Source organism: Neopelma chrysocephalum, unplaced genomic scaffold (genome assembly GCF_003984885.1).
Source record: "Neopelma chrysocephalum unplaced genomic scaffold, ASM398488v2 Primary Assembly neopelma1_70, whole genome shotgun sequence".
Classification (NCBI taxonomy): domain Eukaryota; kingdom Metazoa; phylum Chordata; class Aves; order Passeriformes; family Pipridae; genus Neopelma; species Neopelma chrysocephalum.
The window spans coordinates 7,970,009-7,994,534 of record NW_020897730.1 but is presented as its reverse complement, the minus strand read 5'-3'; the positions used below and the strand labels follow the sequence as shown (position 1 = coordinate 7,994,534).

At 38.8% G+C, this 24,526-nt stretch overlaps 1 protein-coding gene and 1 long non-coding RNA gene across 8 annotated transcripts in view; both read right to left on the bottom strand.

Annotated features, from left to right (window-relative positions):
• Positions 1 to 1,089: 1,089 nt before the first annotated feature.
• Positions 1,090 to 24,526, bottom strand: part of LOC113969096 (retinol-binding protein 1) — a 36,230-nt gene continuing 12,793 nt past the window's right edge. For 4 of the 7 annotated variants that reach the window (XM_027686285.1, XM_027686280.1, XM_027686282.1 and 1 more), the window contains 3 exons: positions 23,197 to 23,380; positions 18,975 to 19,084; positions 17,003 to 17,508 (listed from right to left, as the gene is read on the bottom strand). In XM_027686285.1, the coding sequence (XP_027542086.1) occupies positions 17,099 to 17,508; positions 18,975 to 19,084; positions 23,197 to 23,354 (678 nt within the window). In that variant the 5' untranslated portion in view covers positions 23,355 to 23,380 and the 3' untranslated portion in view covers positions 17,003 to 17,098. Of the gene's footprint in view, positions 1,365 to 4,480; positions 4,583 to 14,712; positions 14,892 to 15,487; positions 17,509 to 18,974; positions 19,085 to 23,196; positions 23,381 to 24,526 lie in introns of those variants that run through there. The other 3 variants (XM_027686283.1, XM_027686286.1, XM_027686287.1) reach the window with 3 other exon arrangements.
• On the bottom strand, positions 6,453 to 9,453 carry LOC113969100. The gene is made up of 3 exons (XR_003534749.1): positions 9,185 to 9,453; positions 8,005 to 8,070; positions 6,453 to 7,639 (listed from the first exon to the last, which is right to left on the bottom strand). It is a non-coding gene; the product is annotated as an uncharacterized LOC113969100 (long non-coding RNA).

Genomic DNA, 24,526 nt, shown 5'->3' with positions numbered 1-24,526 from the left:
CTGACCTCACAGTTTACAATGACTGTTTCTGAACCTCCTTTCCTTCATGTTGGATCAGGCTCCTAAACAGGATTAATAATAGTGCATATTTTAAAGCAGATCCTGAGTAGCAGAGAATGGCAGCATAAAGTCTCTGTCAGCACTGGGTTCCCAAGGAAGACAAAAACCATGCTGTGCACAGGAGCTGCAGAAGAGTAGGGAAAGGTAGAATGTCTTAGAACACTTTAAAAAACACCTCAAACTCTGCCACAGCAACTTCCCCACTGATTGAGTCCTGGAAAATGGCTGGTAACAGTTGTTCTAGGAGACACTTGGAATTCTGTTACATACTGAAGGTCTGATCCAACCAGACACCCTGTATCCTTGTTTCTTTTTGAACTCGATGTGAAGTGGTGGCGCTAATTGCTTATCCAGTGTGTTGATGGACTGAAAATACAACAGTGTGCTTTGGAAATTATTACTGCAACTGATGTTTAAACCAGCACAGGAAACAGCTCAGCCAATGCTTTGCTACACGCTCAGTCTCCACTGAGGACTGCGATGGGTCATAAAAAGCTCTGCAAATTATATGGTACAAAGCAACGCCAGTCATATCTGCAGTGTGTGTGTGTACAGTATATACACTTTCTAGCATGATCCTACTCGTAGTTTCTCAAGAATAAGAAAAAAAAATGCAAGGGCAGGTATTTGCTAAAGTGTTTAGGAAAGAATTGCCCCTTAGCCATGCTTCTGTGTTTTTGCAGACTATCGATCCATAACTTTACTCATTTTGAGAAATCAGATTTTTATTTTTAGTGGAACACTTCCAGTGCAGTATTGCTCCATTGGAGCTAATGGTCAAATCCTCACTGGCTTCACTGAATTCAGGATGTAAGTGTAAGCTCATCCTGCAGCTCTCGTTTTTTTCCCTACAACTACAGTTCAGCTTTTGACAACAAGACTACGTGGATGCCCCTTGCTAAGGCTGTGAAAGGGTGATGTCTATTGAGAGTCAAAAATTAGCTTACAAGGTCTTCAACTCCAGCCTCTTGTTTTACACCAGAAAGTCCTGTTTTGGTGTAGCCAAGAATTATGATATGCACACATTTATAGCATTTAGTATCTTTATTGGCATTTCTAAAAATACTTTTATTTGCAGTCAGTTTTTCAAAGTTATTTCTTAAAAATATTTTATTCTAATTATACATTTCTAATGTGATCTTCATTTCTGTGTTTGCTCTTGTCACTGATGATGTTCAGTACTAGCATTTGGAGATTTGGTGGTAAGTCTGTAGATTCTACTGTTCTTCACTTCTGTATCAGCAGTAGGCTCACTGTACCTTCTTAAAGACCTGCTTACACATTACTCCACATGCTCTTATTTCCTAAGAAGAGAAAATAATTAAAAAATACAACTTTTACTTAGAACACATGGATTATAGATTCATGTGTATGTCCACCTTAATTTGAATCCACAATTTTCTATTAAATTAGTTTGGGAGGCTTGTACATATTTTTGCCTATTTTTCATCCTAAAAGAAACCATTTGGTTTGGGTTTTTTTTTCTGGTAAAAGATGGAGCAAGAAAAGTTATTTTGGGACCTCTGATCTTAAAGGGCCAAATATTGTGCATTATTCTCTATTTGCAGTTTATGCAACTGCTTAGATCTTTGCAATGGGCATTTCTGTTTTGGACACATAAAGAAGCAGAGGTGGATTTGACTGACCAGTTCTGAATGTTCCAAACCAGACACAGGCTGAAGGCCCACTCAGGCAACACAGAGATCATGGGACAAAAGCACAGGTGTGCAGGAGTTGATAAAGCAGCACAGCAGCAAGTCTGAACCTGAGCACGCTGGATGCCTAATGCTCTCTACTGTTCCTTTGTGTTCCCTAAGAGTTTTCCAAAAATCCCCACTTGCCAGGCACTGGATCCCTGTGAATTGGGCATAAGCAGGTGCAATGATGTTCCCATCCCAGCCTCTGATTTGTGAGGTGCTGCTGTTCACCTGCTTACCCTTCTCTAGTACTGAAGCTATTGAACTTTGACCTGAGAAGGGCTCCAAGGTTGTCCGTGTGGGATGTGTGCACATGGGATGTGTGCATGGCTCAGCTGGTTTAGGTGGAAGAAAAACAGCACAGAAGCTCTTAAGGAACACAAAGACAAAGGTTATGTATGACCCAGCAGAAGGGATGGTTGTACTTTCTGGACAAGACTTTTAATAAAGCTGTCGGAATACTTTGAGGAAGTTATGCACATTTCTTATGGGAGACTTACTCTGATAAAATGACATCAAAAACCTTACATTAAGTGGATAACCTTATTGACATATGTTGCTGGACCCCGAGAGGAGACAGTGCTTCATAATGAACTGGTGCACCAAGCAGACCAATACACTGATTTTACTTGGGACCTGTTTTGTTCACTACTCTATGGATAACCCAGAAGAAGGAGCGTGCAATAAGGGCTAAGAGATCTGCTGACAGTGACAAAAACCTATAGAGCAGAAGCAATCAATACAATAGAAAAGGGCAATAAAACTCAAAAGGAAATGGAGAATGGCCAAATAAGTCACTCACATAAAATAAAATCTAAGGAGGAAAAAGAACTACAAAGTGCAGACCATAGAATGAAATGAGGGAAATAGGAAACAATAAAATACTAAAAGATGTGGTATCACTCTCTACAGAACTGTGGAAGAATTAACACTTGGCTCATTGTGTAAAGTTCAATAGGATCATAAAGCTATCGAAGTATCAATTTTTTAGAGGTAACTGTTCATTCTATCAAAGCACTCTCAAAAGCACAAGCCCTAGTTACCTTAGCTGGTCAAAAAGAAGGTATGAAATGGGACTCTTTACTGTGTTTTTAATGGAGAGAGTTACATTAACAGGGATTCAGAGAAGTAAAGAGGATGTCTTTTGAAGTTCATGAAATATAAAAAGTGATAAAATTGAAATACTGGGGAGTGGACTCTAAAATACTTTTTGCATGAAGTAATTTTATACTGAGTTCTGAGACAGATTGTGATAAATTGTACAAGTGCCAACGAGTACAATGATGCCTGCATGAGCTGCAGGTGTGACAAGGAACCCTGCACAGCCTTCTGGAAGGAGCCCCAGGTCAGTCAGATTACCCTGGGGTACCCAGAGTGGCACTGGACACATATATTTGAGAAACTGAATCTCACTTTCTGACTTCTAAAATCAACCTCTTGACAGGGACAAGCACAGAAAGTGGTCTGGGCTGGAGGTCCATGGGCAGGTTGTGTGGATAGCAGCACTCAGGACTAAAGAAATCCATGCTGGGGACAGGAGATGGGAAGAGATAATGACTGCAGAGCTGGTGAGGGAGAGAAACCAGGATGCCAACACAGAGAAATGCAAGAGCAACTAGTGCTCTTGTTTCACATATGTCATATATCTTTCAGAGAAGTGCATATATGTGCATGGTTGAGTGCAGCAAGGTGTAAGCTGAACTTCTAGGCCAGACATTGTAATGAGTCATTGCAACCTGTTTGCCAGCAGAGAATCTGAAAGGACTGATGCTCAGTGTCATGGCAGCAGCTGTTGGGAAGCTGGGAGGCCGTGTGGAAATACTGTAATGTGCTTAATAGCATTGGGAATGTATGCACAGGCAACTCTGGACTCTCCTTATTGCTTGGTCCCCTACTTTGTGTGAGCCCAGGGCCTCAGCTCTAAGGTGATCACTGAGCAACTTCCTCCCTACCTGCACTAGATCAAGTACCTAGTCCAGCGAGTAAGATGTCAAATATATTCCTTTCCTGAACTGGTTTCTGAGACTTCCTAAAAATAGTGTTTAGTAGAGGTTTGCGGTACTTTTGCAAAGATTTCATAGCTCTGCTACTGATTTGAATATTTAGAGACCATCCATTTAGGCTGCTGAATGCTAATAGTCCTGAACAGAAATGGATGCTGGATTTTACTATCTCAGCAGGAAGACTGCCTTTTACCCACACTGATGAGAGAGTGAGGCTGCTATAAAGCTTTATAGGATAAAAGAACAGGCATCTTCTTTCAGGTCCTGTTAATTCAGGAAGATAAAAATTATGATCTGAAAGAACATACATTTCAAAAACTTAATTGCTGTTTCAGTTCTGCAGGCTATAATGCAGTGTGACCTGTAATTATTTTAAAAGAACAATGATGTATCTTCCCCTTATTGTTGGGTGTGCAATTTTACCAGCTCCCATACTGAGTATTTCAGAGACTGTGAGAGGGACATTCTGTTAAATGTCTTCCTCAGTGTGAACATTTCAGCCTGGCATATCTGGACAGACAGTTAAAACAGACAGAGTAGTGCTCTGAAACCACCAGTCTTTGTAAGGGACACAAAAGTGGAATGGCTCCAAAAGACATTGTTGCTTTAGAAACAAGTCAAATGCTGCACCGATACATAATTATGTCCAAGTAGGCCCAAACAACAGCACATCCAACCATTTTAAGAGAATGGCATTTAAAACCTCTTACATGATCTTACCAGGTGCATTTTATCTCCTTCAATCCACTGGGTCCAACCACGACCTTCTTTTTCTCCATTCTGTACACAAAGAAGTTTATCTCCATCCCAAGATACAGTGGTCTAACAAAATAGACATGTTCAGTGTTACTGCAGTATTCTCTGATTTTATGATTAGTTTCCATGAAGCAAAACTTATCTCTAATGTAATTAATGATTAATGTATCTCATAAGAATTGTAGAGTGTTATAATACTTAGGATAACTACAAAAGAAATGAGCCTGAACAGAAAGATGCTGCCCAACTGCCTGCCAAAAACTGGAAGGATGAGATAAAGTTGTTTAAATGCAAGAAAAAAATCACTGATGATGAGAGCACACTGCACTTCTCAGAGCAGGAGAAGGGCTCTGCAGCCTAACGCTGTGTTTACAAAAGGAGCTGAAAACTTGAGATTCACTTTGGTTCTTCCACCCTAAGAATGATTCCCCAGCTGTGCTACCTGAAAAAAACTCCCACTTCCTAGCATTATGGATGAACAAGGCTTTTGAATACTGAGCTGGTTTTTCCTCATGTCTTAATCTGCCTTCCTTCATCGAGCAGAGTGGTTTGGAAGTATCAGCAAACTGGTGACTTTCCCAGCATCCCGCCTTTTATCTGAGGCTGGGGAACTACTTGGACTGGCAGATGAGAGTCAGAGTCAGGTGTTGCAGTATTCAACACAGCACTTTTGTGAATATTGGTGCTGTCTTCAGTAGTTCAGTAAAACTTGATTCATAAAACTATTTCAATGCATGACGGTGCATCCTACAGCTTGTTACTCTGGTTAGTGTTGCCTGACAATTTGCCTTTCACATCTCCCTAAGATAAAGAGGAGCAATACTCTGTAAAATATTTAAAGAGGGAAGAGCAGTGACAATTTGTGCTCCATGAGGATAATTTAACATCAATATTAGCACATTGCTTTTAAATCAGCTTGTTTGAAGTGACTCTGAAGACTAAATATGGAATTACTGTCTATCTTGTAAAAGCCTTCAGCCACTGCCTGCACGAGCAGCCAAATCAGGAGAGATGATGAATTCTGATCTGTCATTAAGGGAAAATTTTTGCATCCATCCTGTGTAGTTTTTAAGAGAAGTCAGCCTCCATTTTTCATTCTGGGAATTAATGCCAGTTCAACACTCAGGAACTATGTGGTCCTATTTATTTAATTTGTGCACGTCACAAACAATTAATTCTTAAATGATATCCATGATAGCCACTATCTCTGCATGAGTACAGCCAGCAGGCTCCTACTGCGGGAAGCTTTAGACTAAACAAGCATGGAAAATGAATCAGTAGAAAGAGTGCCAGAATAGATAATCACAGGCAAGGCATTGGTATTGATCACATATAGTCTCTTTGCACCACAGGGGGTCTCTGAAAGACAAACTCATGTGTCCCTACTAAAAAAATCTCTTCAGTTTGGAAAACGCATTTACAAATTCTTCTGTTCACTTTTGGAAAATGCTTGGTATTTAAACCAAGCAGTAGATAACATTTTAATGAAACCATATCCTCTTAATGTAAAAAATGCTAATGCAGGAAGGAACAAATTCGGGTAAAACAGCAGTTTATGTGCTCACCCACAATATAAATCCTCTCCTCTGTTTGACTCCTATTATTTGTTATCTTCTGTCTCTAGGTGGATGTCTACAGATTCAAAGTGAAAAATGTTTATAAGCTAATGTATCTAAGAATTTCTGATTCTGAAAATGAATATAACAGAAAATGAATGATAACTTGTACGTGTGAGGGATACCAAGGAATGAAGCATTTGTACTAAGCAACTTTGCTTAGTAACTGCACTTGTATCCATTGAGTATTAGCTCAGCATAGTTTAATCATTAGACTACCTTAATAGTTTTTGTGGGTTTATATGGGAATTCAAAGGCAATATACCATGACAAAGTAAGATTCAACTTTATTAATCCAACTACTAATGTGCAAAGTCAGTTGTGAAAGTTTTTAGGCCTGATAATATTCCCTGGCTTAGTACGTTTGGGGACAATAGACAAATATTTGTAGCCATTCAAAGAAATGTTAACTTTTTAGCCTCCAAGGATGACTGAAATTGTTTCATCTCAGAAAACAACACACTTTTTTCTCTGGCTTTCTTGTTTTTCCAGTCAAGATTAGATATTGCTTTTTGCAATTTGGTGATAACCACAAAGAGTATAATACCACAGACCGTTAACCAAGCTGCTTTATCAGGCAATATTCTCGGTTATCATCCTCTGCCTTCCCTTTGAGAAATAGAAATGCTGAGGGGATATGAGTAAACTATACAATTTCTGATTTTTGTATGTAGCTATTTTGCTCTGAAAGTTATAAAGGACAGAATATTGCAGGAGAACATAATGTCCTTTTCTTTATTAGCAGAACAACCCCTCTATGACAGTGAGATTAATCAGCGGCACCTGTATCTTGTCTTTCTTTAGGTCACACTGTAATGTCTCAATGTCTCTTTTATTAAAGGCACACTAATATAGAAGATAGAAAATTCTCTTTCAACTCAGACTGAAACAAGTTCTTCCTCTCCAGACATCCCTACTGAGACACACAGTGAGTGGTAGTTGAGGTCAGAGGTGCTGTGGCTGCTACATTTGCACCCTCCACCAACACCTAAGACAGAGCAATGCTTGCCTTACAACATTCCCAAACATTTGAATCAGAACATAAAAATAACACTCCAAAAATACCACTGTAGGGCAAATGTTGGTATATATCATCTCTTTTGTTGTATATAAGAGCAAAGATTTATTTTTGAAGACTGGATCCAGATTTCCCCACAGCATAATCAGGAGTCAAGCACTGGAACAGTCTAAGGCAGCTCTGCCCGAGCCTTCAGCTGCTGTTGTTTTCCTCTCCTGGCACACACTATCAAGAGAAAGAAACACTTTACCTTTTATGCAAAGCTACTTTTCTTAGAAAAGTAGGCCTTTATTAACCTTGTTTGCCCCCATTTTGATAATAGTGTTACCTAAGGTTTGCCTGATTACAGACGCTGAGCCATGCCTGGAAACCTTTGCCAGGGTTTGGTGGACACAGCTTGCCCAGGCAGGCAGTTCCTATTCTTCATCTTCCTCCACAAGCAAGAGGAGAGGTACACTAACTCAGAGGACACTGCAAAACTGCAGTTTCCTGATGGTAACAGAACCAAGAAGATGAAAATGTAGTATTTCTCTAAAACTGAAGATTCCTGCAGGATAAATGGAAGCCATCATTTATTCCTTTTAACTAGGTAGAACATAATCTAGTTTGTCATAAGCACACGTAAATTTTGCTTACTCACTGCCTGATCATCCTTAAACCTAAGATGAATACTTCTTAGGTCAGATGCATATAATTCTGTAGGAAACTTCTACAGAGAATGGTGATTAATGTGCTATTAAAAATACTGAAGGTACACAAGAAAAGGGAGTAAGATAAATAAGTGAGTCTTGCCTTAATTTAACTCTTCTCAAAAACTCTAACCAACAATATTGCACATTTTTCAGACTACATACTCTTTGTTCTTGAGGAGTAATAATAGAGAATGGAGCTCCTTTGGGAAATGCAAAAGCCTTTGAAGCCTGAGAACACAAAAAAAGTTCAATTTTTCTTTAGTTTTATGCTATGATTTCTGTAATCTTACACTTTTTCTGTACTCTGGTATTTTCCTTTCATTACTTCGTCATTCACACACTTTTGTTAGTGATTTAATCTCTTTGTGCTATGAAGATTTAAATTCATGTGCATAGCAGCACCATCTTCCTGAAAATTAAAGCTGGAAGAAATTATGATTAAAATATTCTCATCACCATTTTCAGTTATGAGACAAGGTAGATTTATTAAATGAAATATTTAATAAAACCAAATCACATCATTGACTATGTATTTGCTTTTTCTCCAGTAACAGTAGTGAAGTCTTGCACAATTCCAGCTTCTAGTGGCAAGTCATATTGCCCCACAGCCAGAGATAGTGACTTTTGTCATTTACTGAAATAGTTATCAAACATGTTATCAAAGAACTTTGCATTTCCCAGTGAGATCTAAGTGCAAAACCATTTGATGCTGGCTCTGCACAATGCTTCCCATTCCCCTGTTGGCTGTTCCTACCGTGCTGCCTTGTGTCAGGTGCTCTGCACCTGAAGGTGCATAATGTATTTTACAGACAAATGAAAGAAAATAACTTTTTTCAAAGTAGTTCATGAACATTTTTTGTTAATGCTACATAGATTTTTGACATGCTGCATTTACAAAAATGAACTGCAGCTACCACCTTTCATCAAAACGATGTTATTGATTTCCTGTCTGTAGGAGAAACACAGCAGTACCAGTTCTGTTTTTCTCCTGCTTCCCTTCAGAGTGTTGTCTCTATATATGGTGCAGCAAATGACTGCAAAGCTCTAAAAGCGCACACTGTGCTCCATCTCAATCCAGCAAGGCCCTGCTTGTGAGAATGACATATCATTTTACAACTGTAATTATGATTTAAGAAGGATTAAACAATGGAAAGTCATTTTTTTAGGTCAGATGACACAGGAAAATCCAATTTGAGCTGTGTCCTGTACAGTGTTTAAAAATAACACCAAAGAAAATATCCCAGAACTTTTGGTCACACGTGGCAATATATCCAACTAGGTATCCAATAGCTTCTCAAGATAAAGCATTTTCATCTGTCCTAAATATCAGTGATATAAAAACGTCTGGTAAGCAGTTTGCAGGGGAAATTTTCATCAAATGAAGTGCTGATGGAATAAACTAATGTTGATGTCACAGCCAAAGTCTAACGTAGCTGTGAAGGGACATTCTGCACTGTTGTGGTCTGTGGAGGAGGCTGCACGCTGCTGCCAGCAGGCTCCAGCCATGCTCAGGGTTTGTCATCTTCTCTGTCCTGTAACCCCTTTTATCTCCTCAAATCTGTGTCTGGTAGGTTGGTGACAGAGAGAGAAATCACTGAGAAAACAACAAACCCAACAGAAAAATCAGTGTTTGGATTCCTGGATTTATCTCAAGATCCTGTTGCTGGCCATATTTAGCCACACTGTACCTAGGTCATGATAAAGTCTTCTTCGCTTCTATTACTGCCAGCATTTCCATTGCTAGGGTAGCTAGGAAAGGGGCTTAGGATTGGATTGTCAAGTTTTAGATCAAAGGTAAGCTGCTGTCAGATAGGAGCAGATTTTAAATGTTCCAATGCCTTATTTTGAATCCTTGCTCATAAGAGCGACAGCGGAAAGCAATGAGTAACGACATGGTACAGTGAGGAGTGGAAAAGCTGCAGGCCATGCAGCTGGCAATATGTGGGAGGAGGAGTAGAATCAATATTTTGGACAGTGCATATTGCTTCATTTCTTAGGCATGGTGGATTTTTTTTCTTACTGAAATAAAACTGTATACAAATAATACAAAAATAAGAAGAGTTGTGTATATCGTATGCCAGGAAAAAAAAAGGAGTAAAACCCAGCACATCCAATTCATTTTGTGCAAGGATCAGAATCGATTCTAAGACACTGTTTAAAGTAATGCATATAATTGATTTATCCCCTGTGTAATTTCAGCAAGATGCAATTGTACATAACACTAATGGCTTGCCATTCAAAATTGGATTTGTTGCATCTGGTTCTCAGCTTTTCAGCTGATTCCTTCTGATTGTACTTTCTGCATTCATAACTCTCAGAGCTTGTCAGAATTCTCAAAAAGCTGAAATGCTAAACCCGTCCAAACCCGTGTTCCCTACAGAACTTCAGTGTGTTAGCAGTGCTATTGTGAATAACTAGCTCAAAAGCTTCTGATCAGTCTCAGATTTTAGATGTGAATCCAGCACTGCAAAATTCGAAGTTTATGACAAATTATATGACAAAAGATTCAGGAGATCTCATTTGCTGTCACTGTGTGAATGTGCTGAGCATTTCACCTGCAGGCAATAAGCAGTGATGCCAAAAGAGCAGGCAGGGTGAAACAAGGCAGGAAAAAGGAAACAGCTTCTCTTTACTGAGGCACAGACAGGATAAACTAGAGTTTGGGAGAGCCTGAGACAGAGCCAGGAGTGGACCTCTGTTCTCCAGACCTCAAGAGGATTTACTGGAGGCATTTTCTTCCTCTCTTGTGGAGAGCAGTTTGTAAAAGGTCAGGAATATCAACAGAAAACTACATGAAAGTCTACCTCTTTTAAATTATTAAAAAAAAGTAATCAGTGATTACGCCAATGAGGAGCTGGGGAAAATACAGCGCTGCAGAGGGAGAGGGGGCACTAAATTTGAGAGAAGACTACTCCCAGCTACAGTGATTTTCTGCTTAGTGTCAAATCCTGCCCTGTTTTTATGTGTGCTGATACATACGCTGCAGATGACTCCTCAGTTCCACTGTTTATTACTGGTGGTGGAAAAGGAAAGCAAAATTATCTGCTGATGAATGGGATATACTCTCAGAGATGGTTTTCAATTAATTGTTGCTTCAATAAGGTCTTGCGTCTTTTGTGCACAATAAATTTTTCCCACACTAATGTTCATACACATGAAACAAAGTTTCACACTTAGTGCAATACCTGAGACAGTCACTAAATTAATCACGATGAGAGATTACAGATATTATCTTTAAAACTGAGAAAATTTCATGATGAGACTGGAGCTTCACTAAGAATTAAGATAGCAGGATCAAATACTCAATGCAGGAAATACCAAAGCCAGAGTTATCTGTTTCACTTTAAATTTCTGTCTTGGTACACTATCCATCTGATATATGTTACCAATTAAAACCATGAACAAACTCTTCAGAGTAGCAGAAACTTTACTACATGGTCCGACTCACATCTCAGGAGAAAAAATGTAACACAATATTAATGTTCTAAACTTCTTTCTACATCTTGTGCTCCTTGTAATATTTGCAAAAAAGAAAAGAGGTTTCTGAATATGTCAACTTTCATTGTACCTTTGTACTTCAAATTGCCAAGTTTTTAACAACCCTGAATATTAAGTATGATTAAACCTGCAGAAACACTTTGCTGAAATCGCCAAATAAATAGAGAAACTGTCACTTAACTTTTCCCTAGGAGATAAAATCTCTGGGGGAAAGCTGGAGGAGCAGCATGGCAGCATTCTGGGGCTCAGGGAATGCAGGTGTCTGTATTCCTTAGCAGACCAGGCTGTGCTGCAGCTTGATCAATCCATGCTTTCAGTAAGGCAATGATACCAACTGCCTTCTTGGAAGCACCTTGCACTGGGATTAGGGATCTCTCCTGTGTGGGCAACTAACAGAGAAACTGCATCTCTAACTAAGGGAGAAACTTTTGCGTTTCTCAAGATTCCAAACTAGCAAATGTTCACTTCCTCACAGAAACAAAATCTTAAAGAGTCACCTAAAACAGGTGCATACAAGAAAAAGACAGTTAAGGGTCAAAAGAAGGACAAACTGAAACTCCTGAGGTTTATCCTGCTCAATTAACTCACTGATCCAGAAAGTTCAGACAGGCTTCCAGGAGTGACCAACTACAGAAATGAAAGAGCCCTCATGGAAATGAAGGAGAGAGACTGTACTGCCACAGAAGTATCAACTCCCAGTGTCAAAACTTAGACTTCTAAAAAATGTATCAGCAAAGCTTTTTAGCCTTTTCTCACTATGGACAGTATCGATTTGGAATTACTGTAGTTACACTCTACCCTGCCTGACTCAAGGGTATGTTCTACAACTGAAAGGTGAACACAATTTCAGTGAATTACACACAAGATGTAACCTGGTCACTGTGCTAACATTATGCTAACTCTAGTGAGATGATATATTCTTCATTAAAAGGAAAAACGATCCATACCTATAGGGTGAATTACCTCTAAGGTTGTTCTTGCTACTCTCCTGATGATTGCTCTGCTATACAGATTAATGTTTAATGTGCAATTTGTCTTATCCACGTTCCTTTGTACTGCTCATACATTGAGCTACTTGGATGAAACTTGCCCAGTGGTCTGCTCAGTCCACAATATAAATAACAATAATTGATTCACAATCTCTCCCATTACACAGGCTGACTATTAATGATTAAGCCATTTATGGAGGCAGTTCCACAAGCTCCAGCTGAGCAAAGGAAACACCAAGAACAATATTCAACCTTTGCTTTTATGGTGGTATTCTTCAGAACACCACTCAGGGAGTGGTCCAGTATCTCTTATAGCCTCCATGACCCTGCTCTCACAGGACTCTTTCTGCATTGTTGGAGTTATTTTGCTGCTTAACAACTGCAAATTTTTCCTCATGTTTATCAGATTTGGACTGAAGTGATTTCAGAAAGACAGAGCTTCTTATGCTGTTTTGCCTTTGACAAAACACAGGCCTCACATAGAAATCTTTAATTGGAAAATGGGACTATTAAGTGTGACACGTTGCTACAAGGCAAGTAGAGAACCAGAGATCAGTGACCTGAATGTACAGCTGCAGCTGGAATTTGTTCTTGGAGGCCATAAAGAGACATGGAGACCTCTGGAGGGTTTTGTGGAGTTACATCCCTAAATCAGGATTAGGGATTACCTCTGATTTTTTGTTGTTTTTTTTTTGAAAAAGCAAGAAGGTGCTGGTACCTTCTGCTTCCAAGCCTGAATAAACATTTTGCACTAAGCAGTAAATACATAACATGTTTGAGTAACCTTTGAAGGTAGGGTGAATTAAGTTCTACTCCACATCAAATAGCTGTTGCAGTGGCTAAAATAATCTTCCTCTAGTTTCTTCTTTCTGGTTTAACATTTTGAATTCTTCCCTATCACTCAGTTTAGCAAAAAAGGGTAGAAAATTTTTGCTTATTACAAATAAGGAAATATTTAGGATATTTCTCAAGAAATCAAGAGTTGTGTTGTTAATCTATTCAGCACTTTGAAAGCAGGATTAGGCAAGGACCACATTTCCCTGTCTTCTGAATCTGATTTTTTGGCAAGTGGTTGCCTTACACATTTTGTAAGAACTCAATGCAGGCACTTGCTAGGCAGCCTCAGAGCACAAAGACTTCTTTCTGCCACGTAGAGGATGGTTTAGTCCTCCTTTAAATGGGAGTTTAATGGCATTTAAGTACAGATAATGCTTAGCTGGAGACAGCTCTGTGCACACCAACACTGTGAGCAGATGTTTTGAACATTGCTGTCTCCAACAGGAATTTAGCCACCTAAGTCAAATCTTTCTGTGGGCTCATAACTGTCCAGTGCATCTGGACCTCATTATCCTGATTAAGAGCCTTCCAGGAGTCAAAAATGCATTGTGTCATTGGGGGATTTCCCTGTTCACAAATCCATGTGCTCCTCCCTTCTGTGCATTTTGGATTCTGCACTCCTAGCACACTTGGACCCTCTGTAACAGGGAGTACAGAGGGGTTACTTGAAGCATTCAGTAGGAAACCATTTTTTTTTCTGGTCTCCACAATCTTTCCCTTTCCTGCCATGACCTGACCAAAAGAAAATTTGCATATCCTAGTGTTAGATAAAAGTATTGGCTTTAAATGGCACTATCTTTCTTGGAAATCTATTAATTCTCTTTTATGTAGATGTAGAGTTCTCCTCTATAGTCCCTCCCGAGATAACTGTCTTTTGTTTATCAGCTTCTTCACTGTAGAATATTGCCAGCGCCATGCTTTCAAACTAAAAGGTGAGAACTTGGTATTCTCAAGTTTTTCCCCTGTTAATTGCTATTTATCAGTCATAAGATAAAAACTACTGTCTCCCTGGCAAGCAAAAAGAGCTCATAAGAGTCACAGCTCAGAGTCCTGTTTGTTTGTTCATTTCAATAATATTTTTTTGAGTAATTAATGTGTCTGCTCTAATAAATGCATATAATAATTTTTAAGTAATATATCTTTATAATTTTAATTAACTTATATAAATTTTTCAAGCACTTGGCCATTCTTACACATGGGGACTAGTGCCTGGTCCTGCAATCAGTGCATTTCCTCTTCCACAAAACATCATCCAGTGAAGAGGTTCTGAAAAGGAACTGAGATGCCTTTTTGACTAATGAATATCCCAGTGTAACTGAGCAAATTTTCATTAAAGTTACTATTCACTCACTGATAAAATCACTTTGTGCTCCTGATTAAAATTAGTAAAAGCATGCCCAAAACTGTAGGTACACCTTGGCCAACTGAGAAATACAGAAATAATTTTAGGAATAGCCCCACAAAAAGGTAACAGATGAGCTCTGTGAAAGGCCTCAGATTAGTATTATTCTTTTTTTTTGCCCGTGGTTACAGTTCTAATTCTTACCATGCATTTGCGATCATCCACCCCAGATAAATCCTCCTCAAACTCCTTTCCTATATCAAATTCCATGATGTAGTTTCTAAAAGTGCTTAGAGTTTTAATGATCATATGATCCCCGTCCTGAAGGATTTCTTTGTCAGGCTTTACCAAGTTTGCTATTTTTCTTACGGCAACATTTACATCTGAAAAAGAAAAAGAATTATTTTTACCCAGAAAAGTCGTCCACAAAAATAAGCTTGACACTTTTTGGGACAACTAAAAGGAACAAAGATAAATAAAATGTCCAGATCTTTCAGGCCAGCCTTCTCATCAGGAAAAAGTACACAACCTAATTCTTTTAACTTCAATAACTTAATGTTTCAATTTTTTCATTTCGTGGAATCTTAAAAAAATTTGTATTGGGCAGTTCATAGGGCCTTGAGTATTTCTCTAGAAATACTAACACTTAACATCAAATACAAACACAACATTGCATAATGTACAGTACTGGTTCTTTATTAAACATAAAAATTTTACTCTTTTCAAATTATGGTTTGACATCTGCCACCTCTTCAAGCTATGTAGTTTAATCCCTGTTAATGTAAGATTCAAGATGATAAAAAGTAGAGGCTGCTTAAGGTGAAATAATTTTCCTTAAGGCAATTCTTAAAGTGCATTCCTGAAGAAAACATTTCTCACGAAAATGATTTATGACTATACAAGAGAAAAAATAGATTAATGTAAAGACCAAGGTGGCATTTATTGATTATTTATTGAAGAAGTACAAAGGGGACCTTACCCAGTGCTTTCAGATACTCCTCAAAATTGTCATTGCTGACCATTTTCCAGTACCCATTGAAATCCACAGGCATCCCTACTTTAGGGAATTGTCAAAATCCAAGCCTCAGAACCGTGTGTTGATCGTGCCCCACACAGCTCACTGCCTTTCTTTGGGCAAGCTGGAACTCTGCTTTCTTTTATCTCTTTTTCAGCCCATGGAGCTATGCAAGTCCTCCTAATCCGATTATTGCCCAAGTGCTGCCTTTAAACCCTTCCACAAGGCTGAACTCGGAGCTTTCTAATGACACCAGGATGACTTGATTTAAACCGAATGAAACTTTCACCTTTCGTGTAACTTCTGTAAGGGAGATCCATTTTAACCATATTACTCTTCATTTCTCATGCCACTCAGAAAAAAACCCTTTTAAATAGCTTTAGTTTAGGATATCAGCCAAAGCTACACAAGGGCTTATCTTGTGTGGTTTTTGAGGCAAAATCTTCTTTCTTGAATATGTTTCAGCTACTTTATACCTTCTTCTTTCCAGAAAACAATCATACAGACTCTTTCAGTGAAAGCAATTTGGGTCTGGCTTTTCTTCAACTTGTTCCCCAAGCTCCTTAATTCTAGAAAACTACCAGTGGAAGCTGTTTGGCCAACTGAGGGTTCTAAAAGGGCCAGTGAGGTGGAAAGTTGTATTAAGAAGCAGTGGTTAGCTGTGTATATTGATAAATGCTACATCACTACTGAACACATAATTTAAGAAACTTTGAAACACAAAAATAACACTTTATAGAGTTTCCATATTCTTTGAAGGTGTCTTCTGTCAGAAATGAGAAATACTGATTCAGCACAACATGCAACCAGCACAGAAGAGAACAGATTTTTCTGGCTAAAATTATGGCTCAAAGACTGAGCCCTATTAATAATTTCATTTATTTTCCACTGTTTACTTTCAAATGGAACAAGTGATGTTCCTCTTGGATATATTATCTACTCTGGGGCTTTGGCAACGACTTACCCTTACAGAAGACTCTGGATGAGAGAAGTAAAGAAACCCACTTTAAATGTGGGGATGAGGATTGTCTGGAACTTGAGAATGCAGAGGCTATAAAGTGGCATGTTACATGTGTTTTTAAGTGCTTGCATGAAAGAAAGATATATTTCCATCTCTTGGCCAAACTGCCAAAACTCAAAAAGTTTTTTAGGGTCTTATAAAGTCAAATTTTAGCATTAACATATATTTAAACATATCTGTATAAAGTTACGGTTCATTATATTTTGCTGTTTCAAACAGTAAGCCACCTTCACGCTAAAACAGTCTGTGAGATTACAGAATTACAATTTAGGAAAGTACTATGTTTGACCTTTAAGCATTACTAAAGATGACCATTCATTATGAAGATCTCCTTTTATTTTCACAAGGAAGCTGTTCTTTTTAAATTTTAAGCTGTGCAGCTGAGCATCCCCATTTGCTTAAGCACTGCCACAGGAGGATTCGCGTGTTTAAAACACCACATGATTTCAAGAAATTTGTGACTGATGTGCTTTCTTTTTATTAACAAGAAACAACTTTCTGAAGCAATGTCAATGGACAAACTGGTTGTGTGTGGAGGTGAGCCCCTGCAGACATCAGTCCCTCAGGGGGGTTCCTGTTGGGTTCTGCAGTTTCAGAGGCTGCAGCAGGTCCCCTTCGTTCTTCCTCTCACTCTCCTCGGTGTAGATGTTGTGCTGTGCAATGTAGGATATAACCGAGTCTGGCAGCAGGTATTTGACACTCAGCCCTCGGCACAAGGCAGAGCGGATCTGTGTGGCACTGATTTCATTCTGAATCCATTCTTTCACCAGAAAGATATTGTGCTGAAATCGAGTTAAAAGGTCTGATTCCTTGATATACTGAGAGGGATCAGAGCCAGCCCGGCTAATACAGACCAAACCAAACTTTTCCACTATTTCTTTGATGTCTTCTTCCTTCCAGAGATTGGGGGTCTTAAATGTCTGTAGAAAATCAGCCCCACAGAGCAGCTTTAATTCTGGTAGAACTGGAAAGACAACAGGAAATAAGAGATGTCTATCCTCGCTCAGTTTTCTAGGAAGTTTTTACTTAAAATTGGTTTTAACTCATCACTTCATCCCCACCTCCCCCCTATTTTAAAAATAATTTAGCTTTACTCCAGTTTGGTTTTGGTGATTTTTTCAAAAGGCTGCAAGAAAAAAATCAGTTTAGATTTTATGTGTCTCATCACAATTACTTTACCACCTACTTCATCATCACTCAGCATATCAAATATTATCAGTACAAAGGTAACGGAGAATTCTTCCTCCACTCAAGCAAGTCAAAAACAGGGAGAAACAAATGAAGAGAATTATGACAAACTGTATCTAATCAACTGCCTTACAATAAACTAGTTAGATAATGTACCAAATTTTATTTCATTTTTAGACAAATTTGAATGGACAGAATATTTTACAGATATTTTGTGTCACATGGTCATGGCATTTTCACTTTGTATCTTGTAGTAATGACCAAGGATACTGCACCAGTACATTTTTTTCTGTTTTCTCTCCATTTCTTATTTGCCCTCCACTGCCTAAGCCCCAGCACAGAACTATCTCTTTTCTCAAATCATTTCTATGCAACTCATCACTATTCCATCTGAGAATTTTACAAACACTGCCCAGGTATTTTCACAGCCTTGTATTCACGTGAATACAAATGAAGGGGAAGGATGGAGGTATTGCCTTCATTTTTCACTTATTTGTGGTTGTAGGTGGTTAACACATCTGCAAGTCTTCCACAAGCTCCTTAAATGAGCAATTCAGAAAACACGAAACGTCCCAGTGACGATGCACAAAAAGCAGACCTTTTTTTCTCTACCAACTGTGAAGATACAACTCATCAACAATCATGAACAACTGAAATGTATTATTCATGTCCAAGAGAGGCTGCAATACTACAGGAAAAATGCAATGTATCAAAAATCTAGCAGCATCCTGGCAAGTCATAGGGCCAGGGAATATGATTAAATAGGAAACCGAGAACTGACATTGTTCCAGGACCTGCCACACTTTTGCTGTCAACAGAAGCTTTTCTGGCCAGAAACACAGTAAACATCAAGGCATCAGCATCACTGGTGTGGTATCCAGATACTTTGTTTTCCAATACTAGAATTAGAATTCTAAGTAACCCCTGTGTTTTTGATATTTTTTATTCATATATTCTGTGCTTTGCAAAACAAGCAGGGCCACAACATACATCTCTGACATAGCTAAAGATATGCTTATAAAACCCGGATTTAATACAACTCCAAGGTCTCCTGTCTGAGTGGGAATTATTACAAAACACTGTACCAGCAGTTCTATTGGCATGGCTTGTTTTTGGCAGGCAGCTCCAGCCCTCAACACTCACCAGCTACTCTGCTCAACTTTTTCATTATCAGTGTAACCTGGTAAAGCTGCACAGTTTTTAATACTAAACAAAGAGTCATGTTTACAGTTATGGACCAACCTGGGTGCTGGCATGAAAGGGAATCCCTCATGGATCTTTCGTGGGGATGTTTGTTTTCCATGAATTCCTTCTTGGACTGGAGCAACCTGAGTGATTCATTATAATGGTGCCTGCATTTAAAAGAAAGGCTTCTGTGTGAGATAATCCTCTCAGAGATGCAACAAAGCGATTACCTGGCACTTTCCCCTTCAAGAACAGAGTCTGCTTTTATACACTTTGGATTTGAACACAATTTGTTAAGAATTTGGCATATTCGCTCTGCCATGAGATTAGTATCAATGTAGTTAACATTTTGTGGAATTCACAAGCAATGTCCTTTCACGGCATTCTGGTTTTTAAATCCCTTTTGAAATTCTACCATTATGGCAATTTTGGTAGCAAAAAAAAGTTCATTACAGTTAAAACACTGTGGAGGTTTTTGCTTGAAACAGGATTAAATCACACTTCAATCATTAGATTTAAGTTCTTGATTAAATACAACTCCTCATGATCATGTTTTTAGAACATGTGCTCAGATTTCAGGAGGAGACATTTTTGTTCTCTCTCCTCCTCTTCTCCATAAAAACATGTTCCCTGAGTTTTCACCTTGTGGTCTTCCCCTTCATTTTAATTGAAAGAATTCTGAGAAACTAAAAATATGCAATTCTTGTAAGATTTTTGACATCTGCTGTGCTTCTAATTTTACTGAGCTCAGATGCATGACGGCAGTCAAGGATCCCTTTGTCAGTTTTTCCAAGTTTCTATTACTTTATTCTTTTGCTGCTCCTGATCACTGGTGACCCCTGCAATACTGGTATTGCTCCCTCACGTAGGGTCTTTGATCACGAGGGCAAGTGCCAGTGTCAGATCCAAACACCTAAACTCCCTTCCTTCCAAATCAGCGTGGCCTTAACTGTTTAGAACAGTCCCAGACTTGCACCATCCTGAGCCATGCTCAGGTGCTGCTCATGTTGGCACAAACCAAAATTGCTTCAGGAAACAAGCTCATTGTTAGACAGGACAGGCAGACAGTCACATCAGTGTCCAGTCTCTGTCTAGCACATATAGAGCTGAAATGACCATCAGCTCTCGTGTACTTGTATCAAAGCAAAGATTATGAGTTGCAAGGTCAGAATTCAGTGCGTGTACAAAGCCACAGATGACCCTCGGAATGTCTGGTGTCAGGAACGAGTTTATAGTTGAGGGATTTAAAAGCACACTCTTCAAATCCTGTAAATACTTTAGCCACAGGAATAAGCTGCACATGTGCCAAGGACCTGCACCCAGACAGGCTGCAAAGCAACCCCCAGCAATTTTTAGTGCTCAGCCCCTGGCTAAAGAAACTGCACAGACAAGAGGTGAGGGACATATGGTAGCAGAGAGGAGGTACCAGTAGCTTGGTCTGTGCCTTCCTACACTTCTAATTTTAATCCTGTCTTGCTGTAAACAAGATGCTATGTATAGTCAAGCACACTGTGTATTGTGGTCTGACATTCTTGGGCCATGATTCAAAAATAAGAATGCTTGGTAAAGAGCTCCCTGCAGGAATAACGTTGCAGGACTGCAGAACCTGAACTGCACAGGGGCTGTTCAGCAGGACCTTCAAGGGCTGGAGCAGGAGGGTTTTGCTGCTGTAAAGATACACCAAAAAGTACAACCAATCTGCCAGTTTATTAAGCATTTTCTGAACTGTGTATGAAGCTTTGAGTCACTATAGAACTCAATCACAAGCACATCTCAACAGAAGTTGGGTAATGCAGATCTTTGCCAATTCTTAATTACTTACAAGTATATCTGCCCAACAATCACATCTACATTACAAGAGGAGTGAATGTAGCTCTTTGGTTACTGACAGTACTGTTTCCTTGGCTAGGAAGGATACTCTCAAACAGCAGATAAGTGGAAATTAGCTCTACTATGTTCCCTCCTGCTCTCAAAAAAAAAGGCTTGGGGTAGTCTCCAAAATTTCCATTCTCATTTAATAGCACCACCATAAGTGGGATATGAGCTTTGCTGCTTAAAATTCTTTTATGTCACAACTACTTGTGAGCCTCTGCAAAATCCATAGATTTTCATGAAATGTGACATTTTTATCGCACTCAGTTAAAACAAGCACTGTAAGAAAAGGCCATTCATGTATCTCAGGACAAAATGTTCCTCTGTAGTTAAGTGTACAACTCAAAATACTGATAAGAAGAGACATTTAGGTACAATAATGATTTTTACCTTTGACTTGCAATAGACATCTCTCTCTCTATTGGTACTGAAGTTTCCTACCTGAGGGAGCTTATAGAGAAGGCAGCAATTGCTTCTTGGTTCTTTGAGCTGGGAAGAATCTATAGACTAACCTTGAAAACACGTGAAGAACAACAACTCCACAATAAACAATTGCCTGTTTATACTGAGTAAGGTTCTAGCTTTAAAACCAGCTCTTTTTCATCTTTTTTTTACCTGTGACACTTAAAATACAGTGCGGAGCACAAACACCCACATGTGCCATTTCATCAGAATGCTGCTTCCCCATTCAAGGGACAGGGTTCAGCATTACATTATGGCACTGGTTCAGCTCATTAATACAGGTCAACATTAGGAAAAAAATTATTTAAGCTCATTTCTCTCCTTAACAAGCAGCCACTTGAACATTTTGTGAATTTAATCATAAAGCTAGAAGTTCATTTTCTGGGCAGACAAGAAGTCTGGCTGTTCATACCACATTGATAACTACTTTGCCTGAGCAGAAAATTATACATGTAGGTTTTATTTATTGTACCTCTTATCCTAAAGGACTCTGAAGTGGATTTACAACTTACAAACCCAATCTTGCAAGCAGTACTCGCTTGGAGCTGTGCAAGATCAAAGCCTTTATAAGAAGGATCACCTGATCTGAGATTTGTGACTGTTTCCTCTGAAGGAAAACAGTTTTATAGAACTGAAGTTCAGGACAAACATCCCAAACCCAGCCAATACTACAGAAGAGACCTTTGGGTGATTTCTCACCCTGGGATATACAGTTGTGATTTGAGAAAAGAACAGAGTTTTCTGCAGGGGCAGGGTGGCATTGTCAAACCTTCCTCCCATCCCAATCCTATTCTGCTCCCTGCAGGGAAGGGGCAAAAGGAGCAACTGGATGTCTGTGTTCCCTCAGTGAAGCAAATAAAGCCAAACTAAAAGGCTCCTCTAGTTGTTTTGTAAATATATAGTGAATTCTTATGTATGCTTTTGTAAAGTAACAGGTCTGGCTTTCAACTGCTTTCACAGGAGCCACAAGATCTTCCAGGGCAGTTGTTGAAGGGCACAATTTAGACCCTTAAGCTACACGAACACCTGTTTCCACTTAGGAAATAATCTAAATAATGGGGATAGAAATGAAGAATCAGTGACAGCTCTTAGAGCACATTTGCTGTAGACACCCAGGAAACCTTTCAGTTTAACTCTATCTGCTGACTTCTGTAGCACCTGTGTTTCCAAAAGATGGTTTAGCACAAGAACTTTGTGTTTTCATACCTTGCCTCATAATGCACTTATTACCATATGGGAAAAGGCACATTTCCAGGTCCTTGCATCAAGTTAACAGGCTTGGGACAAATTGTTTAATTTTTCCTTCCAGCACAAAGCCCCAGCAAATTCAAAGAGATTTTGAAGAAAACATCAGCAGTGATGAGCTTGGGTTTAACTTGCCATTAGAGTTAATAAGGAAACTTTTCAAGGAGGTGTGAATAGATAAACCCGGAGGCACAATAATGCTAACAAAGCTAATCTGGAATAGGGATGCTCCTGAAGAATTGAATTGTTTGTAAACCCTCTCACTTTCTGATTACGATCTCTATTACCTGCTTAGAAAAACAACATGAGAGCCAAGAACTTTTCCTGCAGAACTCTTTCAGTGGCCAGAATTTTGCAGAGGCTTTCCACATGCATTTAACTACTTAAAGGGCATTAGTGCAGTGCTGTGGTTATTGTACAGGTTTGGGGAAAGCTTATCTGCTTTGCACTAGCAAAGGGAAGCCTCCTGGTGGGGAATCCTGACTTCTGAATGAAAGGGAATCCTGGTGGGGAATCTTGACTTCTGAATGAATTTTCATTGCTCACAGGTACAATACTTTATTCCCCAGGAAATGAACATAACCAGACATGCTCTGCTTTGCCCGGCTGTTTTACAGGAGCGAGGTCTGTGCACTGACCTGGCAGACCGACAGATTTTTGGCAGTCAGCAATTTCATAACAACAGAAAAAAGATAATTACCTTAATACTTTGACTGTCTCTGTCCATGTCTCCTGCTCACTCTCCCATGGATCAACTCGAATCCAGTCAGATGTCTTCAGTGCCAGTTTAGCCATTGCTATCCTGTGCCTTGCTGAAACCAAGCCTTTCTTTCCATAGTTGTCATTAACAGGAGACATTATGCCTTCAATCACCCGATACCTTCCTTTTGAAAGAAAAGAAAAAAGAAAATTATGTCCTCTTCACAGAACCTTGAAAATTTAGGGCAGATAACACCTTGGGAGTTCATGTAGTCCAACTTCTTCAAAGGTTAACCTCCATGGTTAACTACAGAATCATAAGGCACTATGAACAACTTGTTTTGGGTATTGTTTTTAATACATTAACAGCAATTAAAATGCAGCCTCTTTGTTCCTCTGTGAACTGCTCACAATTACTATCAATACATTTATCCTGTTATATGATCCATAAAGGAAAGCTGGATGAACAGACAATTTTAAAGCAAGTAGAGATATTCATAATTTATGTTGCAAAGTACCAAAACTGTTAGATATGATTAAATTTCATAGTCCAGTAATTACAGCTTTGATATAGCCAGAGCAATGGATGACTTAACTAATACTACTTTGTTCTTAAGCATCTGATGCTTGTTTATCAAAGTCATTGTGCCTTCTTGTGTTAAAGCAAGAATTATGGCATATTATTACAGCTGTGATTAATGTGATTCAGATAATCAGAAGATTCAAGAACAAAGATGGGGCTAATGGAGTCTAAAATGAGACTTAAACCAGCTTAGCAGCCACTAAAGTCCCTTTCTGTCAGGCTGATCACGTTAATTAAATTTGAAAATATGCCCATATTTTTCTACTCCTGTAACATCATGGAATCATTAACACATCAGGCTCTTTTTGTTAGATTTTGCAGTTCTGTCCTCAAATCAGGAAACAAAAATGTAGCTCTCATTTTGATAAACCATCAGTCACTACTCTAAGCTGCAACCCTCAAGAAATGGAGAGGAGAGAAAGGCTGTTTCAACTGAACAAAAATGAAACAAAATTATTTCTGATGTAGCACATGCATTTTAAATAGATATGCTAAATATGATACTGAAGGGAAAAAAAATCATCTTCTTCTTTTCTTATTCAATTGTTTTAGCAAAGAAACTTAAATGCAGCATTGTTTGTAATGAAAACAATACCCCTGGACTCATAATTTCTGATACTGGCACATGACAATTTAATATTCTAAAATGACAATCTAATAACATCGCATTTATTTTGATGGTATAGGGTAAAATTTTCAAAAGTACTTCACTGAGTTGAACTTAAAAAAATAGTATTAAAATTCAGTG